The sequence below is a fragment of the Callorhinchus milii genome, unplaced genomic scaffold, assembly GCF_018977255.1.
Source record: "Callorhinchus milii isolate IMCB2004 unplaced genomic scaffold, IMCB_Cmil_1.0 Scaffold1, whole genome shotgun sequence".
Taxonomy (NCBI): domain Eukaryota; kingdom Metazoa; phylum Chordata; class Chondrichthyes; order Chimaeriformes; family Callorhinchidae; genus Callorhinchus; species Callorhinchus milii.
In genome coordinates, this window is record NW_024704742.1 from 121,554,257 (window position 1) to 121,577,668 (window position 23,412).

Sequence of the window (23,412 nt, forward strand, 5' to 3'; positions counted from 1 at the left end):
TCAAAACGCAAGATGAAAATAAGACTATTTGCAAACATTGCAAGTTCAATAATTGTACAGGAACAAACTATCTTGGCAGAATATTAACTGGTCAGATCTAGTTGTGGCATTGGAATGCCTTGCCTTACAGAACATCCAAATGCTTTTATCATCTCCTAGTGGCAGCATGCACTCCCAGCAGTCTGTTGTATTGTAATATAACCTATTAACTAGTTTGGAGGTGGCTTTATGCCTGAGCTCAAATCATGAACAAGACTACACCTAGATAAGGTCATGAGAGCTCTGCACGAGTTATCATATCTATGGGGAGGATTGGAGTGTCTTTATTTATTCGATAAATTGCTTCACTGATTTTTTTTCACAAATCAGGATTCCAATAAAGAAATCAAAATGCGCTTGGAGTGCAAGAGACAGTATGTTAACAGAGCTCGTGTTGGTTGCTCTTAAGTTAACTTTTGATTGAGAAACCTGGATTCCATGCTCCCATATTTGTCTCTTCAATTAAAATGACATCCAAACAGTTCCCAATACTACAAACAAAACTTAAGAGTTCAGCCAAAGATCTGTTTGTATTTTCCGTAGCTTTTGGGATGAGGAACAAAGAGTGGTTGTGTTCTTATGAAACACATAGATCATAATTAGGAGGAAAAACAGTCAAAAGCATCATAAAAATGGTGGATTGTAAGTCATCCTCTTATCACAAAAGAGGTTCAGATAAACAAGGGCAGTCCACCCATTTGATCTTATCCATTCAACATAAAACCCCATTGTCTTCCCATTGCATATCAATAATTCACCATCCTCTTTCCTTCTCCCACTTGAAAAAATGTCAGCATTGACTCAGGAAACCTTCCTGAATCTATGATCAAGATCACAAACTCACAGGCACAAACACATAAAATTATACAGGACAGAAGGAGGCCATTCGGCCCATCGTGCCCATGCCGGCTTTTTGAAAGAACTGTCAAAATTAATCCCACTCCCCCATGCTCTCCTGCAATTGCAAATTTTTCCTCCCCAAATATCTATCGACTTCTCCCTTGAAAGTTATCATCAAATCTGCTTCCACCACCCTTTCAGGCAATGCATTCCAGATCGGAACAACTCGCTGTGTGAAAAAATTTCTCCTCACCTTCTCTCTGGTTCTTTTGACAACTATCTTAAATCTGTGTCCTCTGGTTACCAGCTCACCCGCTAGTGGAAACAGTTTCTCCTGTTCACTCTATCAAATCCCCTCATAATTTTGAACACCTCTATTAAATCTCTCCTTAACCTGCTCTGCTCCAAGGAGAACAATCCTAGCTTCTCTAGTTTCTCCACATAAATCAAGTCCCTCATTCCTGGTATCATCGTTGTGGAGTCCTGTAGCTCAGTGGTTAGTGCACTCGCTTTGCAAGTAAGAGACCTGAGTTCAATTCCAGGCAGGGCGAAACCTTGGGCAAGTTTCCTTACTCCACACGCCTAATAATAATCCCTCAAAAACAAAAAACAATAATAAATTGGTCATTTTCAATCCATGACTGTTTGTGGGACACTGCTGTGCGCAATTGGCTGCCGCGTTCGCCCACAAATATACAGTCAATTCACTTTACAGTATATTCTGTGAAGCGCTTTGGGACGTCCTCCCGACGTGAAAAGCGCTATATCAAATGCAAGGATTATTATATTATTATCCTGGTAAAACTCCTGTGCACCCTCGCCAAGGTCTTGATATCCTTCCTGAAGTGTGATGCCCAGAATTTGTAGCTCAGTGAGATATCTTAGTTTGATTTCCAGCAGGGTGAAATATTGAGCACATTTCCTTATGCCACACGCCTGTATTTACCTATCAGTAAATAGGAAACTGGTTGTTAGTGGATTGGCAGATCGTTTTAATAATAATAAATTGGTCACTTCAATCCACGACTGTTTGTGGGACACTGCTGTGCGTAATTAGATGCTGCGTTTCACCCACAAATTATACAGTCAATTCACTTTACAGTATATTCTGTGAAGCACTTTTTGAGATGTCTCGAAGGCGTGATATCAAATGCAAGGATTATTTATTTATTATTATTTGAACACAGCTGAGGACTAACCAGTGTCTTACAAAGGTTCATCATAACCTCCTTATTTTTGTATTCTATGCCCCATTTATAAAGCTGAGTACCCCGTGTGCTTTTTTAACAGCTGTATCTACCTCTCCTGCCACCTTCAAAGATTTGTTTGTGTGGAACCCCAGGTCTTTCAGCTCCTGCACCCCCTTTAAGATTGTACCATCTAGCTTATATTGCCTCTCCTCATTTTTCCACCCAAAATGCCTTCGCATTTCTCCGCATTAATTTCATTTGCCATGTGTCTGCCCATTTCACCAGTCGGTTTAAGTCTTCCTGCAGTCTGCTACTATTCTCCTCACCATTTACTACTTTTCCTAGCTTTGTATCATCTGCAAAACTTGGAAATTGTACTCCTTATACCCAGGTCCAGGCCATTTGACCTGGAGCTACAGTGGATTCCTGTAGCTCAATGGCTAGAGCACTCACCTTGCAAGTGAGAGACCTGGGTTCGATTCCCGGCAGGGAAAATCATTGGGTAAGTTTCCTTACTCCACACGCCTCTGTTTACCTAGCAGTAAGTAGGTTGTTGGTTGATTGGCGGATCGCTTTTCTGAGGGTAGTAATTCCTTCAAAAAAAAATTGGTCATTCAATCCACGAATGTTTGTGGGACACTGCTGTGCGCAATTGGCTGATGCGTTTCGCCCACAAAATATACAGTCAACTCATTTTACAGTATATTGTGTGAAGCGCTTGGAGACGTCTCGAAGACGTGATCAGGCGCTGTATCAAATGCAATTATTATATTTGTATAGATTAAAGAGAACAGTGTTCCAAATACCGACCCCTGGGGACACCACTGTATACTTCTCTCCAGTCAGAAGAACACCCGTTCACCACGAAAAGCTGCTTTCTGTCTCCCAGCCAATTTTATATCCATGCTGCCACTGTCCCTTTAATATCATGGGCTTCAATTTTGCTAGCAAGTTTATTACGTGGCACTTTATCAAACGCCTTTTGAAAATCCATCAGTCAACTGCACTACCTTCATCCACCCTCCATTACTTCAAAGAACTCTATCAGGTTTGTCAGACATGATTTGCCTTTAACAAATCCGTATTGGTTGTCCTTTATTAACCCATATTTTGCTAAGTGAAAATTAATTTTATCCTGGATTATCGTCTCTAGAAGTTTTCTCTTTGACCGTGCCTTCAGCTCCCCTCTCGACTCTCTACCCCCTCCTCGCTCCCTCCCTTCCCTCCCCTCACCCTGACCATTTCCCCCCTCCTCGCTCCCTCCCTTCCCTCCCCTCAGCCTGACCATTTCCCCCCTCCTCGCACCCTCCCTTCCCTCCCCTCACCCTGACCATTTCCCCCCTGCTCGGGTCCTGACCCAACTGTACAGCGCCTTGGGACGTCCTCCCGACGTGAAAGGCGCTCTATAAATTGTTGTTGTTGTTTCCCCACTACTGACGTCAGGCTGATTGGCCTGCAGTTCCCGGGTTTATCCTTATCCCCCATTTGCAACCCTCCAGTCTTCTGGCACCACCCCGGTGTCCAAAGAGGAATGAAAGATTGTGGCAAGAGCCTCCGTTATTTCCACCTTTATTTCCCTCAGTAAGCTAGGATGCATGGAGTCCAGTAGCCTAGGATCATGGAGTCCTGTTACTCAGTTGTTAAAGCACTCGCCTCGGTTCGATTCCCGGCAGGGTGAAATCTTGGGCAAGTTTTCTAACTCTGCATGCCTGATAATAATCCCTCAAGAAAAAACCCAATAATAAATTGGTCACTTCAACCACTTGTGGGACATTGCTGTGCGCAATTGGCTGCCACATTTCACTGACAAATATACAGTCAATTCACTTTACATTCTGTAAAGCGCTTTGAGATGTCTAGAAGACGTGAAAAGCGCTATATCAAATGCAAGGATTATTAATATTATGCACCCCATCCGGACCAGGTGATTTATCTACCTTGAGCACCATCATCAAACTTTGCCTGAGCTCTTATGAAGCCTGAATTTGCCTTTTTGACACTGAAAGCTCTCAACGAAAGTAACATTTTCAGAGATTATCACAGCACTTGCCATCACTGCCACTGCTACTCACTTGACTTTTGCTTTCTTGACACAATGTAAGAAGTTTCTCCTCACTCTCTTGCACAATATTCATGAACTGTTGCTTCATTCATCTTTAGTATGCAAAATCAATGAGGCCCAATCCATATATCCATCCACATATTGGCTTCCAATGTTAATGCTTATTTCTCTTTCCAGTGTTGAAAGGAATCATAAAGAGCTTATTTACATTAAAGAAGCGTTTTTATAGACTGTATAACACTGAAAAGCACTTAACAGGAATTTTTTTTTAGTAAGGAAACTGCGGTGTACAATTGGCTGCCGCATTTCGCCCACAAATATACAGTCAATTCACTTTATAATATAATCTGTGAAGCGCTTTGAGATGTCTCGAAGATCTGAAAAGCGCTATATCAAATGCAAGGATTATTATTATTATAAACAAGGCAGCTATTTTGTTCAAGTTCCAGAAATACCCATGAGATGAAGAGCAATGTTTGGCAGAAAACTGGAAGAAATTGTAGTCGATTTCTGATCTGGAGAGGCAGTTGGGACTTACGTTTAACAACTTATTGAAAAGACAGCACCTCAAACAATACAGCGCTCCCCACTGGAATATCAACCCAGACTATGAATCTCAAGCTCTGCACTGTTGTGACTCATTGATCGTTATATAATTGTACTCTTTGGTCATGATTAAATTAGAAACAATAACATTTATAGCATAACATATGTTGACATTGTGCATGAGGAGTTTATAAATAAAAACCTATATCACTTCTATTTGTGTGTTTGTCTTTAATTCTGTTTTGTTTTATTATAAACAAAAATATTTTTCGAAACAAAAAGGTGTAGTATCTTAGAATACATTGTATGCCCCACTGTGCTTTTTATTAACACGCTTTCAACACAGCATCAAGACAGCATCAAAGAAAGATCTTGACCTGCTCAAATTCAATGCTGCTTTGACATTTGGCCCTGCAAAACTTAATTGACCTGAAATACAATTATGGTTTGCAAACCTAGTGTATTTGAAGTCTCTAAATGCGATTTGTGCTACAATTTACAAACTAAAGTAATAAACTGCACACAATGCAAGAAAAAAAGTGCATTGGTTCCAGGGAGATTAAAGGTACATACAATATTGTAATCTTGTTTAACACTTTGTGTGCATGTCAATAGATCAACAGAGGAGGAAAATTCAAAATTAATTCACAGAATAATTTTGGAAAGTTTGTTTGGCTTAGAGATTAGATACTCTTCCCAGTATGGATCATTGTGCTCATCCATCTGCCGCTCAATTGAAAAGAACCATTATGTTGTACTGTAATTTGGTGAAACAAAATCCTCAAAACACTACTGACCCCCAGTGGTCCCAGACCATATGTTGAATAATTGTTGAGATTCCACAAATGTATTCCGTTCAAATACAATTAATTACCTTCAACTTTCCGTAACATATTTGAATTAGTATTGGAATATACACAACTCACAACCTGCACTTGGTGACAAACAGAACTTTATAAATTATCCTCACCAATCTACATATTTTGCAATTTTTAACTTTTTATTGTTATGACTTATGGTCACCTCCCCTTCCCCCTCCCTTGCTTAACATCTGGCCTTTTAAATGGTCTGAGACATTCTACGTGAAGGACACTATATAAATACAAGTTGTTGTTGTAGTTGTTTATTGGACTAGATTTTGAGAGATTCACTGGTCTATGAGTGGAGACTGGAGGAACTGCGACCTTTTCTGCTGAAAAGTTTGAGTGGTGACCTGATAGAAGTCTTTAAAATTATGAAGGTTGTGATCATCAACAGGGAGAAGTTATTTCCAACAACAACAACAAAATAATTACATTTGTAAAGCGCCATTCAAGTCGGGAGGACGTCCCAGGGGGCTGAACAGTCAGGGATCAGGACCCGAGCGTGGGGGTTTGGGGACAGGGTTGGGATGAGGGAGGGCAGAGAGGTAGGAGGGCGGCCGAAGGTTTGGTCAAAAGGGATTGGGGGATGGAGTTCCAAAGAGTGGGGGCAGAGAGGCTGAAAGTCTGGCCGCCGATCGTAGGGCAGGCCAGGTGGGAGACATGGAGCCTGTTGAACGGAGGGAGCGGACAGGTTGATATGGGGTTAGTAAGTCAGAGAGGTAGGAGGGGGCAAGGCCATGGAGAGCTTTGAAAGTGAGGATGAGGATTTTGGTCAGTCCACTGGTCTGTGAGACAGTAACTAGAGGGCATCAATTTAAAAAACAGAAAATGTTTTCACGCACAGAATAGTTAGGATATGGAACGTCCTGCTGTGAGTAGAGCGGCAGAATTCTCATTGGCCTTCAAGAGGGAACGGGACAAATACCTTAAAGAGAGTCAGCTACAGGGATATTTGAAAAGGCAGGTAAATGGGACTGAAAGGATTACTCTTGAGGGAGCCATGTCTATCTATCCCCATCGAGAGACACAATGGGCGAACAGCCTTCTTCCAAGTTGTACATTTCTATTGTTCTATCCTTAATATAGATATCACACAAGCAATGTGCATTATTACATTGAATTACATAGAATCTACAGTACCAAAACATGCAATTCAGCCCAACTAGTCTATGTCATTGTTTATACACCATAAGAGCCCCTAATTGCCCTTCCTCCCTAGCCTATACTCTTCTATTCCTTTCTCCTTAATGTATGCATTATCTAGCACTAACTCTTAAACTCCTACTTGTGAAATTAATTTGCCTTTTACTATATAAATGGAAGATTTTGTACAGTTCAATGCTTGGTGTAACACACTTTTTCTCCCTCGAAATTCTCGATGGGGATAGATATTATGTGAAAATGTAATGCCCTGACTCAAGTTTTTTTTAATACAATCTTTGTAATCAACCTCCAATAACACAATAAACATTTTGAAAAAGATACAAGGTCCCATTATTATGAGGAATAACAGATTTTAAAATTAAAGATATTACTATGTCAAAATCATTCTGTAAGAATCTAAGAAATTGACTAGTACCCATTGAGTATTATTGTCCCAATGTACAGTACAGAAGTAGTTAATAGGGTTGAGTGATGAGAAGGAATAATGTCTGGAAATTGGCCACAATAATTTTTTAAAAAATCAAATCTATGCACAAATAACATCTTGGTCTTGTTGCAAAGCTGCTTTGTGAGGTACATCTAGTGAGCTCCTGAACTGTGTGCAAGACTTCTTGAGAGGGTGCAATCAGATTATGACAATGAAGCAACAACAAGATTACATTTGTATAGCACCTTTCACATCAGGAGGATGTCCAAGCAATTGTTTTCTTATTGCCAACACCAAGTCAGGGATTCCCCAGGCAAAGGTGCGCAGCTCAACGTCTGAATAGAATATCAGTGGTGAAGCTTTCCTTACCTATGTAAGAAACTCTGATTTGGTTCCATGGATTTTCATTTTGGAGAGATCACCAAGGCTAAGAGAGATTCTGTCTGACAGCCATTTCCATCAACAGGCATATTGGAAAATCCCCTGCTGAATAGCAAGCTACAAACCAGAATTCTACATGGCATAATCTGCTTCACTATAGTGTACCACAGAGCATCCAGAGTGGCTCCTGATGGATTCACTTAATTCGACTGCAAGTCATCAAACTCCACAGGAATCCTCAAAAGTTTATACAGTAACTCTGTGGTTGTGTCATCTATTAAGAAGTTCTTTGGATATGTTAAGATGAACATTTTATTGAAGGAATATTATTTGGAAGGATTAATAACTAAATAGCTACAATACCATGGGCTGGCAGGTCTTTAGTCTTTCTGCCCCCCCCCCCCCCCCCCCCCAGAGCTCCATCCAGGAGTCCCTCCGACTTGCTCCCTCCCACCTTGCTCAAGATCTGTCTCAAGACCTATCCCTTTGCCAGGCTTTTGGTCATCTTTCACCTCCCTCCACAACAGCTCCAGTGCCAAGTCAGTATTCTTAAGTGCCTTAGGATGTCCTCCCAACGAGAAAGGCGCTAAATAAATATAAAAAAAGGAAATCCATGCCGTCAGTTGGTAACATTCATTCATTCATTCAAACCCCATGAACCACAGTGGAACAAACACTAAAAGTAGAAACAACATGACTTTATTAAAATCTATTTTGAGCACAATTGCCCCAAAGCACTCATCTTTAATGGTCAGAACAAGACAATTAAAGTTGGTTAAAACGTGCTTGTTGTGGTACACTACATTTATATGGCAATACATATAAATGTACTGTTACAATAAATTTATATATAATTTTAATTTACATGGCTCACACTGGGAGGACATCCCAGGATATTTGACAGTCCTAGCTTGGGACCTGGGATGGGGGCTGAGGGGTTGGGGAGGGTAAAGATGACTGAAGACATGGTCAAAGAGGAAGGTCTTGAGGCAGACCTTAAAAGAGGTGAGGAGGGAGAAGTCAGAAGGATTTGGGGATAGAGTTCCAGAGAGTGGCAGATAGGCTGAAAGCCTGACCTCCAATGGTGGGCGGGGCACGTGAAGGCTATTGCCTGCTGAGCAAAAGGGGCAGCCAGGTCAGTATTGCTCGAGGGGGTCCATTCAGCTGCCTCTGCCTTCCTAATGGCCACTCCCTCTCTACCTCCCCCCCACACTCCGACCCCTACCCATCCCTCCCTCCACATCTTCGATCATGTCTCTCCCTCCTCTCTAATCACCACCATATCCAGCATGACACACCACCTGCTCCCTTGACCCCATCCCCACTCCTCTCCTTATCTCCCAGCTTATCCCTCTACTCTCCGACACCATCAACCTCTCCCTATCGTTTGGCAACGTTCCCATCCCCCTCAACACAGCTATAATTACCCACATCCTGAAAAAACCTTCCCTGGACCCATCCCTGCTTTCTAATTCATCTCCAACCTCCCTTTGCTTTCCAAGGTTCTTGAAAGAGTTGTTGCTCCCCAGCTTTGCTCCTTCCTCTCCTTCCACTCCCTTCATGAGCCCTTCTAATCGGGTTTGAAACTGCTCTGGTCAAGGTCACAAACGACATCCTGTCCATCTGTGACCAGGGCTCCCTCTGCCTCCTTGACTTCTCGGCTGCCTTTGATAACGTGGACCACTCCATCCTCCTCTCACCTCAACCTTCAAGGTCCTGGAATAGTTTAAGTCTTATCTCTCACACCATCTCCAATTTGTCTCTGCCAATGGTTTCTCTTCCAGCACCCACACAGTCTTGAAGTGTTCCTCAAGGCTCTGTCCTCGGTTCCCTCCTCTTCACCCTCTACATGCTCACCCTTGGTGACATCATCTGCAGACATGAGGTCAACTTCCACATTTACGCGGATGACATCCAACTCTATCTCTCTGTTTCCACCCTTGATTCCACGACAACTGACGTCCCAAAAGTCCTAGATGAGAGCCAACTTTCTACAGCTGAATGTCAACAAGACCGAGGCCCTCCTGATTGGCTCGTGCCAGCGTCTCCGTACCTCAGGCACTGGCAGCATCAGCATCCATGGATTCACACTCCACCTCACCAAGCCAGTCAGGGCGTCAGGGTATCCCCCTACCTACCTGCCCGTACGCTCCGTTCCTCTGGCTCCGGTCTGCTCCACGTCCCCCGCCCCAACCGCCCTACCATCGGTGGTCGGGCCTTCAGCCTCTCAGCCCCGAGGCTCCGGAACTCTATCCCCCAGTGCCTTCGCCTTGCTTCCTCCCTTTCCTCCTTCAAGGCCGGTCTCAAAACCTTTCTCTTTGACCGTGCCTTCAGCTCCCTCTCGACTCTCTACCCCCTCCTCGCTCCCTCCCTTCCCTCCCCTCACCCTGACCATTTCCCCCCTCCTCGCTCCCTCCCTTCCCTCCCCTCACCCTGACCATTTCCCCCCTGCTCGGGTCATGACCCAACTGTGCAGCGCCTTGGGACGTCCTCCTGACGTGAAAGGCACTTTATAAATGGAATCTTGTTGTTGTTGTCTTGTCAACCCTCAGCTGTCCTTTCTCCCCCATATCCGTACCATGATCCGCTCTGCCTTCCCCCACCTTCGCAACACTGCCCGACTCCGCCACTGCCTCACCCCTCAGGCCATCAAAACCCTCATATACACATTCGTCACTTCAAGGCTCGACTATGATAACTCCCTCCTTGTCAGCCTCCCCAACTCTTCCCTCCACAAGTTGCAGAGCATCCAGCACTCTGCAGCTCATGTCCTCTCCTGCACCAGGCTCTGTGACCCCATCATCCCCATTCTCGACCGGCTCCACATCCCTCAGAGGATAGAATTCAAAATCATCGTCCTCACTTTCAAGGCCCTCCACGGCCTCGTCCTCTCCCACATCTCTGACCTGCTAAACCCCATCAACCTGTCCGCTCAGCAGGCTCCGGTCTGCTCCAGGTCTCCCACCCGACCCGCCCTACTATCGGCGGCCGGGCTTTCAGCCTCTCTGCCCCCACTCTTTGGAACTCCATCCCATAATCCCTTCGCTTTGCTCCCTCTCTTGCCTCCCTCAAGGCACGACTCAAGACTATCCTTTTTGACTGTGCCTTCCCTCATCCCAACCCTGCCCCACCACCCTCGGTTCCTGATCCCCGACTGTTCAGGCCTTTGGACGTCCTCCCAACATGAAAGGCTCTTTACAAATGTAATTTTGTTGTTGTTGTTACCAAGGAAAGCTGAAAAGAAATTCTCTACTATTAGCTGAAGAGGTGACGATAACATGAGCAGATTGAAGTTTCATTTCTCTTGACGACCGGGTGAATACCACAAAAAGGTGCATTTTGCCTGTTGAATTGCCCCAAGCTTTCTCACCAAACAAATTCTATGCTATTTCTTTTCCATCAAAAAATGCAGAAACGAAAAAGAATACGGCACCATCAAATGGGAGTTAGATAAATACCTAAAGAGGAATAAACTACAGGAGAATGGGATTCAGGCAAGTAAATGGGTCTAAAAGGATTGCGCGTTAAAATCCTAGCACAGATCTGATGGGCCAAATAGCCTTCTTCTGTGCTATAAATGGCCTTCTTCTGTGCCATTAATTTCTATGGTTCTATCTTGGTATCTACAAACTATTTCATGAGATTCAAATAAAATGATCATTCCAATAGTATTTCAAGGCACTTAAGAGATAGAAAAATAAAAAAAAATCATGTCTATTATTCTTAATCACTGTTTTCCCCAATTCCTCTTCCTCACTATATGTTCCAGACCCAACAACAACAACTTGGATTTATATAGCGCCCTCCACGCCGGACGGCATCTCAGAGCGCTTCATAGTAACGGATCCCGGGGCCGAGCCAGGGGGAGGGGGAGGAAGGTGACCAAAGGCACAGTTGAAGAGAAAGGTCTTCAGCTGAAACCTGAAAATAGGAAGAGAGGGGGCGAGGTGAAGGGAGTGAGTTCCAGAGCCTCGGGGCATAGTGGCTGAAGGACTCGGGGGACGAGGAGGAGGCCAGACCCAGAAACACAGGCAACGGGTACTGTTTTGAGGAGAGAAGAGGTCAGAGAGGTAGGAGGTTGCAGAGGAGTGGAGGGATTTGAATACAAGGGTGAGGATCTTGAAGTCGATCCTCTCTGGGACAGACAGCCAGTGCAGTCTGGCAACACAAGATGAAGCAAATATCTCATAATGGCAATAGGCACCATCGTTCATGAACAACAACAACTTGCATTTATTTAGTACCCTTCACACAGGGTCGTGTCTCAGGGAGCTGAATATAAATATTTAGGCTGTTGGAGCAACAATTCTATTTTGTATCACTACAAATTAATCCAGCATCATATTAGATAATAAAGTGCTCTTAAGCCTTTTACGCTGAAGTAGAGGAAGCAGTTAAAGCTACGTTTATTACATAAATCATTGTTCCCTTATTACAATAATCCCAGCACGACTGTATAGAGTAAAATAACATCTCATTATTCTCACCTTTTATGAGCAATGATGTATTCTTGAACAGTTATAGGATTACGGCTCATTATTAAGGGAAATGACTGGGGTACAATATTACATAGATAAAATAAAGATAAACTGGTTTATAATTGAAAAACCATTTACGGATACAGGTGGTTATGCAGTTCTCCAGGGCACAGGTAATGACAGACCATCCAGCCAGACTGGTGCATCGGCAGGGCCTGGAGAGGTAGAGCAGTCACTGGAAGCAGAGAATTGTCCCTCTCAGCTTCTCTTAACTCTGTCAGCCAAAGCCATAACAGGTAGGGTGGTATTTGTTGAACAAGCAGCGGAAAGCTGGCTAGACAGTGCTCTCAATGACAAGCTATGTAGCTAAACTCCAACAGTACCCAACACGCATTCTGGGGTCCCCAAGCTTTGGCTCTTGCCAACCTGCGCAAAATACTCTCCAGCTTTAGGTAGCAGGGTGTGTCTCTCCAGGGAGAGAGCGTGCATTCCATTCCAGACACAGAGAAATTTCCACGTGTAGGTGGCATACATATGTCAACTTTCAGTCTTGTTTGGATACACGTAATGTGATGGTTTTCTGCATGTGTCACACACTAAGCTGACCAAAACAAAAGTACCAATTGAAATACTGAAGTGTGTTTATTTCAAAAAAAGGTTATAATTGTTTTGTAATTCTCCCCACCTTTAATGACAGGATTATCTCATTTATCAGATGTATACTTATTATTTATTTATGCAGCCAATTCCTCAATTCCTGATGACACTTGGCCTCCACAGAGATTATAAATAGAGGCCAGGCATTTCTTCATGGAGAGCGGGTAGCAAATACTACTCTGGCACCCCATGAAGCAACACAGAATTCTTAAACTATGCAAACTAATACTGCTCAATGTGTCTGCTAATGCAATTATAGCCACCTTGCTTATACGTGACAACATGGTTGGCTGAATCTTCAATAATAATAACCCTTGCATTTGATATAGCGCCTTATCATGCCTTTGAGACATCTCAAAGTGCTTCACAGAATATACTGTAAAGTGAACTGACTGTATATTTTGTAGGCGAAACGCAGCAGCCAATTGTGCACAGCAGTGAACCACGAACAGTCGTGGATTGAGTGATTTTTGTTAGGGGATTATTACCCCTGGAAAAGCAATCCACGAATCGACTGATAACCGGATTCCTACATACTGCTACGTAATTAGAGGCATGTGGAGTAAGGAATCTTGCCCAAAGTTTTGCCCTGCCTGGGAATCAAACCAGGTCTTCTTGCTTGCGAGGCGAGTGCTCTAACCATTAAGCTACAGGATTTCACAATAGCATGTCCTAGTCAGTTTGCATTGGGTAGTATAAACAGAACAAACTACAATGGAAAAAATCAGTTCTACTTCCAAGTTCGAAAGCCAAGAAATGATAGTACTAATAATTCTGCAAACTCTTTCGCTTTGGTGTTTCTGCAGTTATTATTTACCCTGCAGAACCTTCACCCACTGAGAACACCTGCAGATTAAACATTGGTTAGACAAAAAGTCTGATCTATTAATATACCAGGCTACAATAATACATGTGGGTACATCTCAACTGTTGGCGTGTTGAAATGGTAAATACAGTGCACTCACTGCTTGCAATGCCAAAGTGCACAAAGACCTTTAAAGACAGGAATGAAGTCAGGACCACTGGAATTTTCCAGCTGTGATGTCAGATGCTCTGAACCGAGTGTAATGAAACCAAATGTCAACACCACCGTTGACTAAGAGGGTGCCTGGAAGGGAGAGATATGAATAGTTTGCAAAATACTACAGTTATACTGCTGTTTTTACTGACATTTCTACAAGCATGACATTTTACGTTGGAAGAATAGACATTGGAATTCAGACCACATGAAGCTGTTGCAAATGGACACATTTTCTCCACCCTGCAAGAAACTATAAAAATACCTCACCAACTGCAGTGTTACTGTGCTGAAGCAATTCAAGGGGGAAAAAAGCACTCTTGGCGTTGGCATCAACAATTCAGATTCCATACAAAAGCTATCTGTTGTGCACATTTCCCTTCCCCTTCGAACCCTGAGGGTAAAACTGTGTTCCAAGCTGGAAGTCATTTCCTGAGAAACATGTTGTGCTAGTTTAACATCAAAACTGTACAATAATAAAGTTAAAGAATGGTGTAAATAAAATATTTTCTGGAAATTAAGACGGTTTGCTTTTAATAAGAGATCACTTGATGTTGATTTGTCAAATTGGCTTGAAATTTGGAACATATGCATAGGTCAGAAAAACATATGTTATAGAGAAACACAAGTAACTTAAAAGTCTTGAATGTACCTTAGGCCAGATGCCATTCATGAGAAAGAATCGTTAAGGAAAGGAAAGGAGTGTAAAAGTATGTAAGGCATTTTATGGTTAATTTATGTAAGAGTAGCATAATTTTAGCAGCTTTACCCAAGAAATTAAGGTACTGGGTTATGCCCTGACACAGACTGGGGTATAATAGGATGTTATTAGTGTGTAACTAAACAGTACAAAGGGCCATAAGGCGCAATCAGAATGGTTTCAGAAGCAATAGGTCATGCATGAGAGTGTTGCCATGAGTGAGCAAAATGACTGTTCACCTTTACAACCTGCGTTTCAGGCAGCTAAGATTAAATCGATGAAAGCCTATTCCTTCTGCTGGCCCTGCAAGAAATTAATTTGTAGTTTCATCTAGTCATTGAAGGCCCAAAGCAAAAAAACTACTCGCAATTCAGAATAAACTGGCAATCTTACTCTGGAAGGTTGATGTGGAAATCTAAAAGTTCACAATTGCCCTGTGTGTGTATGAGTGAATTAGTGTGCGTGTATGTATGATTGAGTGTGTGCACAATATGTGAGTGAGTCAATGAATAGGTGGAGTGGAGGTTCCCCCCACCTCCACATGCGCGAGGAGGTGGGGGGGGCAACACTTTTTAATAAACTGAAGAGAAAGAAAATTGTTGAAGGAGACAAAATGGTGCTTTGTTCTGGATCTGCTTTACTTGATGTACAAGTGTCTACAGTGGATATTATTCCAGTTAATACGGCTGACATTCCTCAAGTTGATCAGTCATAAAAAATCATAAATTTATTTAAATTATTTTTGAAGAGGCAATTAAATAAGTAGATTTCCAGCTATCTGCTGGTTATAGAAACATAGAATCCTACAGCACAGAAGGAGGCCATTCGGCCCATCCTGCTTGTGCTGGCTCTTTGAAACAGCAACCCAATCAATGTCCCCCGACCACCCCCGCCCCCCCGATCTTTCCCCATAGCCTTGCAATGTTTTTCTTTTGAAGTAAATACCCTATTCCCTTTTAAAAGTTATTATTGAATCCAATTCCACTGCCCTTTCAGGTAGTGCATTCCAGATCGTAACAACTTGCTGCGTAAAAAGAATTTTCATCTCCCCTCTGGTTCTTTTGCCAATTATCTTAAGTTTGTGTCCTCTGGTTACCTGTCAATGGAAACAGTTTCTCCTTATTTACTCTATCAAAACCCCTCATAATTTTGAACACCTGTCTGAATGGTTCAGATCCTACCTCTCACACTGTCTCCACTTCATCTCCTCTAGCCCCTGCACTGTCTTGTGTGGTATTCCTCAGGGCTCTGTTCTTGGTCCCCTCCTCTTTAATATCTATACGCTCCCTCTTGGTGACATTATCCACAGACATGGGGTCAAATTCCATTTGTATGTAGATGAAACCCAACTCTATCTCTCTGCCACCACCCTTGACTCCAGGACCACTGCTGTCCTGACAGAATGTTTGTCAGACATCCAGTCTTGGATGAGAGTTAACTTTCTGAATTTAGCTGAATGTCAACAAGACCGAAGCCCTCCTGACTGGCTCCCGTCAGCGCCTCCTCACCTCAGGCACTGACAGCATCAAAACACAAGGATGCACACTCCACCGTGCTAAGCCAGTCTGGAACCTTGGTATCTTGTTTAACTCTCAACTGTCCTTTCTTCTCCACATCCATGCCATGGCCCACTCTGCCTTCCCCCACCTCCACAACATTGCCTGGCTCCACCACTGTCTCACACCGCAGGCCGCCGAAACCCTCAAACTCGCATTCATAACATCCAGGCTCGACTATGCAAACTCCCTGCTTGTTGGCTCCCCAACTCTTCCCTCCACAGGCTGCAGATCATCCAGAACTCTGCAGCCGTGTCCTTTCCCACACCAGGCTCCGCCACCTGGCCCGATTCCACTGACTTCCCGTCACACAGAAGATACAGTTCAAGATCCTGGTCCTCTTTCAAAGTCCTCCATGGTCTTTATCCCTCCTACCTTTGCGACTTCTTTACCCTCTATCAACCTGCCTGCTCCCTCCGCTCAGCGGACTATGGCCTGCTTCACTTCCCCAACGTCGCCCGCTCAACCATTGGGCCTTCAGGCATGCTGCTCCCGTCCTCTGGAACTCCATCCTACGGTCCCTCCGCCTCGCCCCTCCTTCAAGGCCTGTCTCAAGACGCTCTTCGACCGTTCCTTCAGTCACCCTCCTTCTCCTCTCTGCCCTCCGCCCTCCCTGATCCCGACACCCTGCACGGGCCCGAAACACTGATTGTCCAGTGCCTTTGGATACCCTCCCAACATGAAAGGCACTATACAAATGTAATTTTGTTGTTGTTGTCTGGGAAGCTACCCTGCATTGTTGTTGTTGTTGTTGTTGTTGTTATTGTTGTTGTAACTCCCCTTAACCTTCTCTGCTCTAATGAAAAGAATCCCAGCTTCTCTGGTCTATCCTTATGTTATTCAGATTTTTAGAAGGTATTGATTTGGTAAAATTTCACTCAAGGTTTCGAAAAATGTGAAAATATACGATAATAATACTAACATTGGTGGTATAGCGCCTTTGACGTCCAAAAGCGCAGGATATACTTTGAGTGCTGTAACTGTGTTTTATAGGTGAATGCTTATATTGATGTTTTGGAGTGGAGGGAACATAAGGAGGATTCTGGGGCAAAGCTAAGATGTGAGACACACAGGCACTTGTTTTCATTGGTGCAAAAGACAGTGGGAAGACCCAGGCGCTTTTTTTTACAATACTGAGAGGCATATAACATGCAAGTAAGCAGGTTATTTAATTTAAAGGATGATTACAGATACAGGGTTAAAGAGTAAAGAATTAATAAACCTCAGATTGGACAAGAAATTAAAAAAATGCTGTTCCTTCCCAGCCATAAAATAGTACATATGCAGAACTGTTTCTCATCAGAAAGAGTTGGAGGTTAATTAACTGCTGCTAAAAAGAGCTGGATAAATATCTGATTAAAGACAGGAATGACAGTTATATATGGTTAAATACTGATCAGATAATCGAATACACTGGAATACCGAGCATTGTGAATAGTTTTGAGCATTTTTATCGGAATTATATAAAATAAAGTAAAACGGTAAAGTGTAAGATTCACCGTGTTTTAATAGATAAAGGTTTCCAGTTATGAAGAGAGGTTTGAGAAGTTGGACTTTTGTCGCAAAGACAGGAGTTTAAAGAGCGACTGAATACAGAATGTCAAGACAATGAAGGGTTACAATAGGATAAATAGCATTTGATTATTTTTACTGGTCAACAGTCAGGAAAGAAAACGTGCGGATTTGAGATAAACAGTAAAGAATTGAAGAGGAGATTGGAAAACATATCGTCATATACACTGTGTGGTTGGAATATAGAATTCTCTGCCAAAAATCTGTTGTTGACACAAAAGTTCTCCAAATTCTTTTCAAGAGGCATTTGATAGATGCTTGAAAAAAGTGAAATATTCAAAGGCTTGGGAAGTGAGCGAGTGAGTAGGTTTAGAATAGGAAGTTCATGTGGAGAGAAACACCATCACAAACTTATTGGGATAAATGGCATGTTTCTGTGCTGTAAACGTCTATGCAAACTTGATGGCTGTTTTGCTGGCAAAGCATGGAAGCATCATGAAACAAAATGTAGAGCTTGCCTTATCTTTACAGATCAGAGAGAACAAAAAATTATTTTTGCCTGTGGTTATTTTTATTTCCCTCATGAGATTAGGTAAGACAGAATCCTAAATAAAGCAACTATACTCCAGTCTGTGTCAGGGCATAACCCAGTACCTTAATCTCTTAGGTAAACCTGCTAAAATTATGCTACTCCTAAATAAATTAACCATAAAAAGCCTAACATACTTTTACACCGCCTCTTGTGTCTGCTCCACCTTTGTCCTGCTTGTCGGCCTCCCCAACTCCTCCCTCCACAGGCTGCAGATCATCCAGAACTCTGCAGCCCTTGTCCTTTCCCGCACCAAACTCCACAACCCTATCAGCCCCATCCTCGCCCGACTCCACTGGCTTCCCATCACAGAGGATACTGTTCAACTTTCAAAGTTCTCCATGGCCTTGCTCTCCCCTACCTCTGCGACATAACCACCTATCAACCTGTACGTTCCCTCCACTCAGCGGGCTCTGGCCTGCTTCACGTCCCCCACCTCGCCCACCATTGGCGGGCGGGCCTTGAGCCATTCTACACCCACCCTCTGGAACTCCATCCCAGTCCTTCCACCTCGCCCCCTCCCTTGCCTCCTTCAAGACCTGTCTCAAGCCCCTCCTGTTCGACTGTGCCTTCGGTCACCGTCCACCCTCCCTGATCCTCAGCTTGGGTCCAAAACAGTGATTGTCCTGCGCCTTGGGACGTCCTCGCAATGTGAAAGGCGCTCTACAAATGTAATTCTGTTATTGTTTGTCCTATCCTGGTATCATACCTACCTCAGCACCACCACTTTGTCTCATCAAATGGCTTCTCCTTCCATTCCCGCAGATTCACATCCGGTATCCCGCAGGCCTCTATCCTCGGTCCTCTCCTCACGTGCTCTATATGCTCCTACTTGGTGACATCATCCACAGACATGGGGTTCATTTCCACATGTATGGGGATGACACCCAACTGTATCTCTCTACCTCTACCCTTGACTTCAGGACCTCTGTTGTTTTGACCAATTGCCTGTCAGACAACAAGTCCTGGGCTGGATGGAATGATTTCATTCCTACATAAGTGAATGTTTAGACAGTCACTCTCCAGATGTGCTGGAGGCAACATTCTTTTCCTTGCTTAATGCTATAAATACAATTACGAGTTGTCAAAAAATAAGATTGAAGCACCTTACTGAGCACCCAGAAGTACATCCCAACCATGCTTTATGGCACCAGACTTTCTTTCCCCAAGATAGATATTTATTTTGTGTGCCCTCCTCTACAAAATTGAGTTATAACAACAACAACAGACATTTGTATAGCACCTTTCACGTCAGGGCATCCCAAAGCACTGGTGAGTCAGGGATCCGCACCTGATATATTGCCCCAATAGCACTGACTAGGCTCTGGTCTCAGTAACTGAAAAAAAACATCACAAAATGGATGCTATCCACATGTGTAAACAAAGGCATGTGAAATATCCGAGCCTGAGGTAGAGAAATTATAATTTCTGGTGGATACACCACTTTAATTCCAATCTTTCAAAAGGCAACCACAGAAAGAATTCTCATGTGTGAAATAGCTCAAGGCAGACCAAATATTTGAATGGAAAGTCTGCTTTCAATCCAGCAGCAAAATTCAGTCTTCGATGTAATTTGCATGAATCACGGCCATGCTTCAAACTTGCTTATATCAGCTTTTCACTTCTGAAAATACAAATGCAACTGCATTTACTGCAGCACACTTTTCAACTTCACAGTAGATTTTACTTATTGTTAAGATTATTAACACTGCTTGATGCATTGTGTTAAATACTGTATATCCAGGTCCTTTCAATCACGATCCAGTCACGTTTTTATGAATTTTTCACACTGCAACTTTATGGTATGGCACCTTTATGCGTTTATAAACATTCCAGCATCTTTTTCCTACAACACCAAGCGGTTGAAATTGTTTAGAGCTCATAACAAAACTGAATATATTAAAAAATTGAAATATTTCATGGTTTTATGTCCACCGACACTGAATAAACAGGATACGTCATCATGATCAACAATAACCAACAAAAAGCATGCTGCCCCAATAACTCATCACAGATAAAAATAGTTTACATTTTATTGCTGGCGAGGTTGTATGACACTTAAGAGTAAATTACATTTCTGTTTTTATTTAATTTGCTTCATTAATTTTAAGGAAAAGTTCTGAGGATGGAGGGCCCTCACCTTGAATATTGTTCAAAATGATGATTGAATTCATTGGTCATGGAGCTAGCTTAAATATCAAAATGAAAGTCTTGTGATCAATTTCATCAATAACCCTACAGATAATAGTTCCCTGTGCAACCCCACAGAGAAGCCTCCAGTGATGATATGTGGAATGATGATTGATAAGCTGCAAGCATTACTAGTAAGATGATGATTCGGCATATTTCAGCTGTAAGCATAAGCTGTGAACTATTCCATGTAAACAGATATTTTACATTTTAAACCCATATGTGAGACACTAAGGAAAGAAACTTGCTTCTTACAGCACTTTATCACTTCAAAAGTGTCCGAGAAGCTTCACAAGCAATTACAGTCAACTACAGTGACTATTTGGTACAAAAATACAGCAGCCATTTATGAAAACTAAGATCCCACAATCAGTTATGAGGTGAATGATCAATTAATCTGGAGGTTTGTTGGCCAAAGTACTGAGAGAACACTCTCCTCTTTTTGAATAGTTTCACACACACCTTAGTTTAATCAGTTTCCAAAATTAAATAACGGAAGGACTTGTGTAATTTATGTTCCAATTATTTTAGACTTTTAACATTAATGAGTTAAATGGTTAGTAGTTTTGCATCAATTTATGTGGTATAAACATTAAATATTGTTACGAAGTACCATAAAATAAGCAATTTGCTTTAATCTCTCAGTTCTGCTCTTTAAATCGAGGTCCCAATTGCCTGCTTAGATGGAGGTAATAATTAACACCATTCGAAAAGAGAAGAGAGCTTTTCCCAGTGTCGAGGCCAACAATCCCCCCCAAAAATGGTCATTCACTTCACAGCTATTGTGGGATGTTGCCGTGTGCAAATTGGCTGCTGTATTTGCCTACAAATACACAGCCATTATTTCACAGAATTCTCTGTGAAATGCTTTGAGACATTTCAACATGATACTGTGTTATAAAAAATGCAAGGATTATTTTTACTAGCTTCTGGAAAATAAATGCTATAGCTTCACATTCTCTAGCACTCAAACTATTCAATGTTTCGTGAAATGCAAAAAAAGGCATAGTATAAATAAGTTTCAGTATCAGACTCAATGTTTAATAACCATACAGTTAGAATTTTTAATCATTTTGTCACTTTATTAATGGGAGTGAAATTCTTATACACAATTTTAAGAACCACTTTCTGACAATTTTTACTGCTGATTTAAAGAACAAGTAAATGACTGAATAATAAACTACCATTGCTGGAGGCGCGCAATAATAAAAGAAAGGAGACAAAAAAAAATGAAAAGAAACCCAACACATCGGTGATTTTGGACCATTCGAACATTATTTGGGAGTCTGTGTACCCCTTAGGGTCTGCTTTTCTAATTGCTGGTGGAGGAACACCACTCTACAATACTCTGAATAAAGATGGCAAAAATGGCTTTCTTCCAAGAGATACATAGCACATTGACACTTCAAAAACAATGTCTGTCTCTCTTTCCTCTCCCTGGACCAAATCTTCAGTCTTTAGTAAATACTGCCACCTACAGCTCAGAAATTGTGTATCATGGTAAGCAACAGCAGGAGGCCACAATGTTATATGCACTTTCATCAGTCTGTAGACACAAACATAAAAGATTAAGAGCAAAATCACATACCCATTTGGTTGAATATGCAGATTTATTTGAACTGTCAATTTTGTGCTTTGTGAAAATCAAGTTGTGTAAAATAAAATTAAGATTGGAGTACATGATGGTGAAATAACCATTATCTTACATTAAAAACATCATGAATTTATGCCAAGTATCTGAGACAACAGCTTTACTTCCCTATGATCCATGAGCATTCCTAAAAAACACTTTGTATGTTGTTTTTTACTGTCACTATTGGGTGGTCATAGCCCCACCAGCGAATAATAAGTGCATACATTTGATTCTCATTGTATACACTAATTCACTCAACACCAACAATAATTCTGAATGATTGGTTCTCCACCACCCCGCTTCAGCTTTGAAATCGATTTTAGACCAGTTTAGGAGTGACAAGGGTTTATAATTAGAAATGTTGTAAAAATTCCACTGCCTTGGTGGCTAAGTTTTAAATTTTATTTTTACCAAGAAATTTGGGGAGACAAATTTGTTTAAAACATATAACTCCAACACAATCTGATATGAGGTTTGAACCTACATACATTGACTTCTAAGGATTACACACTACACTATAACATTTATATCACTAACCATCAGGGTTTACATGATAGGACCAAACACTGAAAGTTACAATAAACATTATAATCCACTTGTATAATGACAATAATAATAATAATCCTTGCATTTGATATATAGCCCTATTGTGTCAGGAGAAACAGCTGAAAATAGTAAATTTTGTTCACAGCATTGCCTCAGAAACAGCCATGAAGTGAATGACCAACTTTATCGGGGGATTTGTTTGTCAGAATAACGAGAGAAACTCTCATTCTCTTTCCAACGGGCACCTGAACAAGCAGTCAAGACCTCAGTTTAACATCTCATCCGAAGGACGGCGCCTCCGGCAAAGCCTCACGCCCTCAGCAAAATTTAAAAAAAAATTTAAACAACAATAATAACAATAATAATAATAATCCTGGCATTTGATAATAGCGCCTTATCAGGACTTCGAGTCGTCTCAAAGAGCTTCACAGGATGTACAAAAAAAATGCAAAACACATTAAAATTTAAAAAAAAACACTGAATTGGAGAGGCGAAGGCGACTTAAGACTGAATGAGTTGAGTGAGTTCAAGTGGGGCCTTGAGCCCACAAACTTCTGACTGAGGTCAGGGACTGAGTGAGTGAGTGAGTGGTAACCAGACTGGTTACCCTTCAGACAGACAGACAGAGTGAGTGAGTGGTAACCAGACTGGTTACCCTTCAGACAGACAGACAGACAGAGTGAGTGGTAACCAGACTGGTTACCCTTCAGACAGACAGACAGAGTGAGTGACTGAGTGAGTGGTAACCAGACTGGTTACCCTTCAGACAGACAGACAGACAGACTGAGTGAGTGAGCGGACCCCTGCGCCCTTCACTCATCTGCTGACGACACGCCCCGCCCGGGGTGACGGTGCGCTCACCTGCCCAGCCTTCCTGCCGGGGGATGCAGTAATACTTGTTGCCCAGGTGGTCGGTTCCCACCAGCTGTTTGACGAGGCCGAAGCTCCTGCTGAGCAGCGCCCGCAGCCTGTCCATCGCCTGCGTCTCCCCCCCCCCGCACCGCCCAGCAACAGCACACCC

The 23,412-nt window shown here is 42.4% G+C and overlaps 1 protein-coding gene across 1 annotated transcript in view; it reads right to left on the reverse strand.

Annotated features, from left to right (window-relative positions):
- ndufaf2 (NADH:ubiquinone oxidoreductase complex assembly factor 2) overlaps nt 1-23,408 on the reverse strand; it is an 85,589-nt gene extending 62,181 nt beyond the window's left edge. The window contains 1 exon segment of the mRNA NM_001292383.1: nt 23,253-23,408. Within this exon segment, the coding sequence (NP_001279312.1) occupies nt 23,253-23,367 (115 nt within the window). The 5' untranslated portion in view covers nt 23,368-23,408.
- Nucleotides 23,409-23,412: the final 4 nt, after the last annotated feature.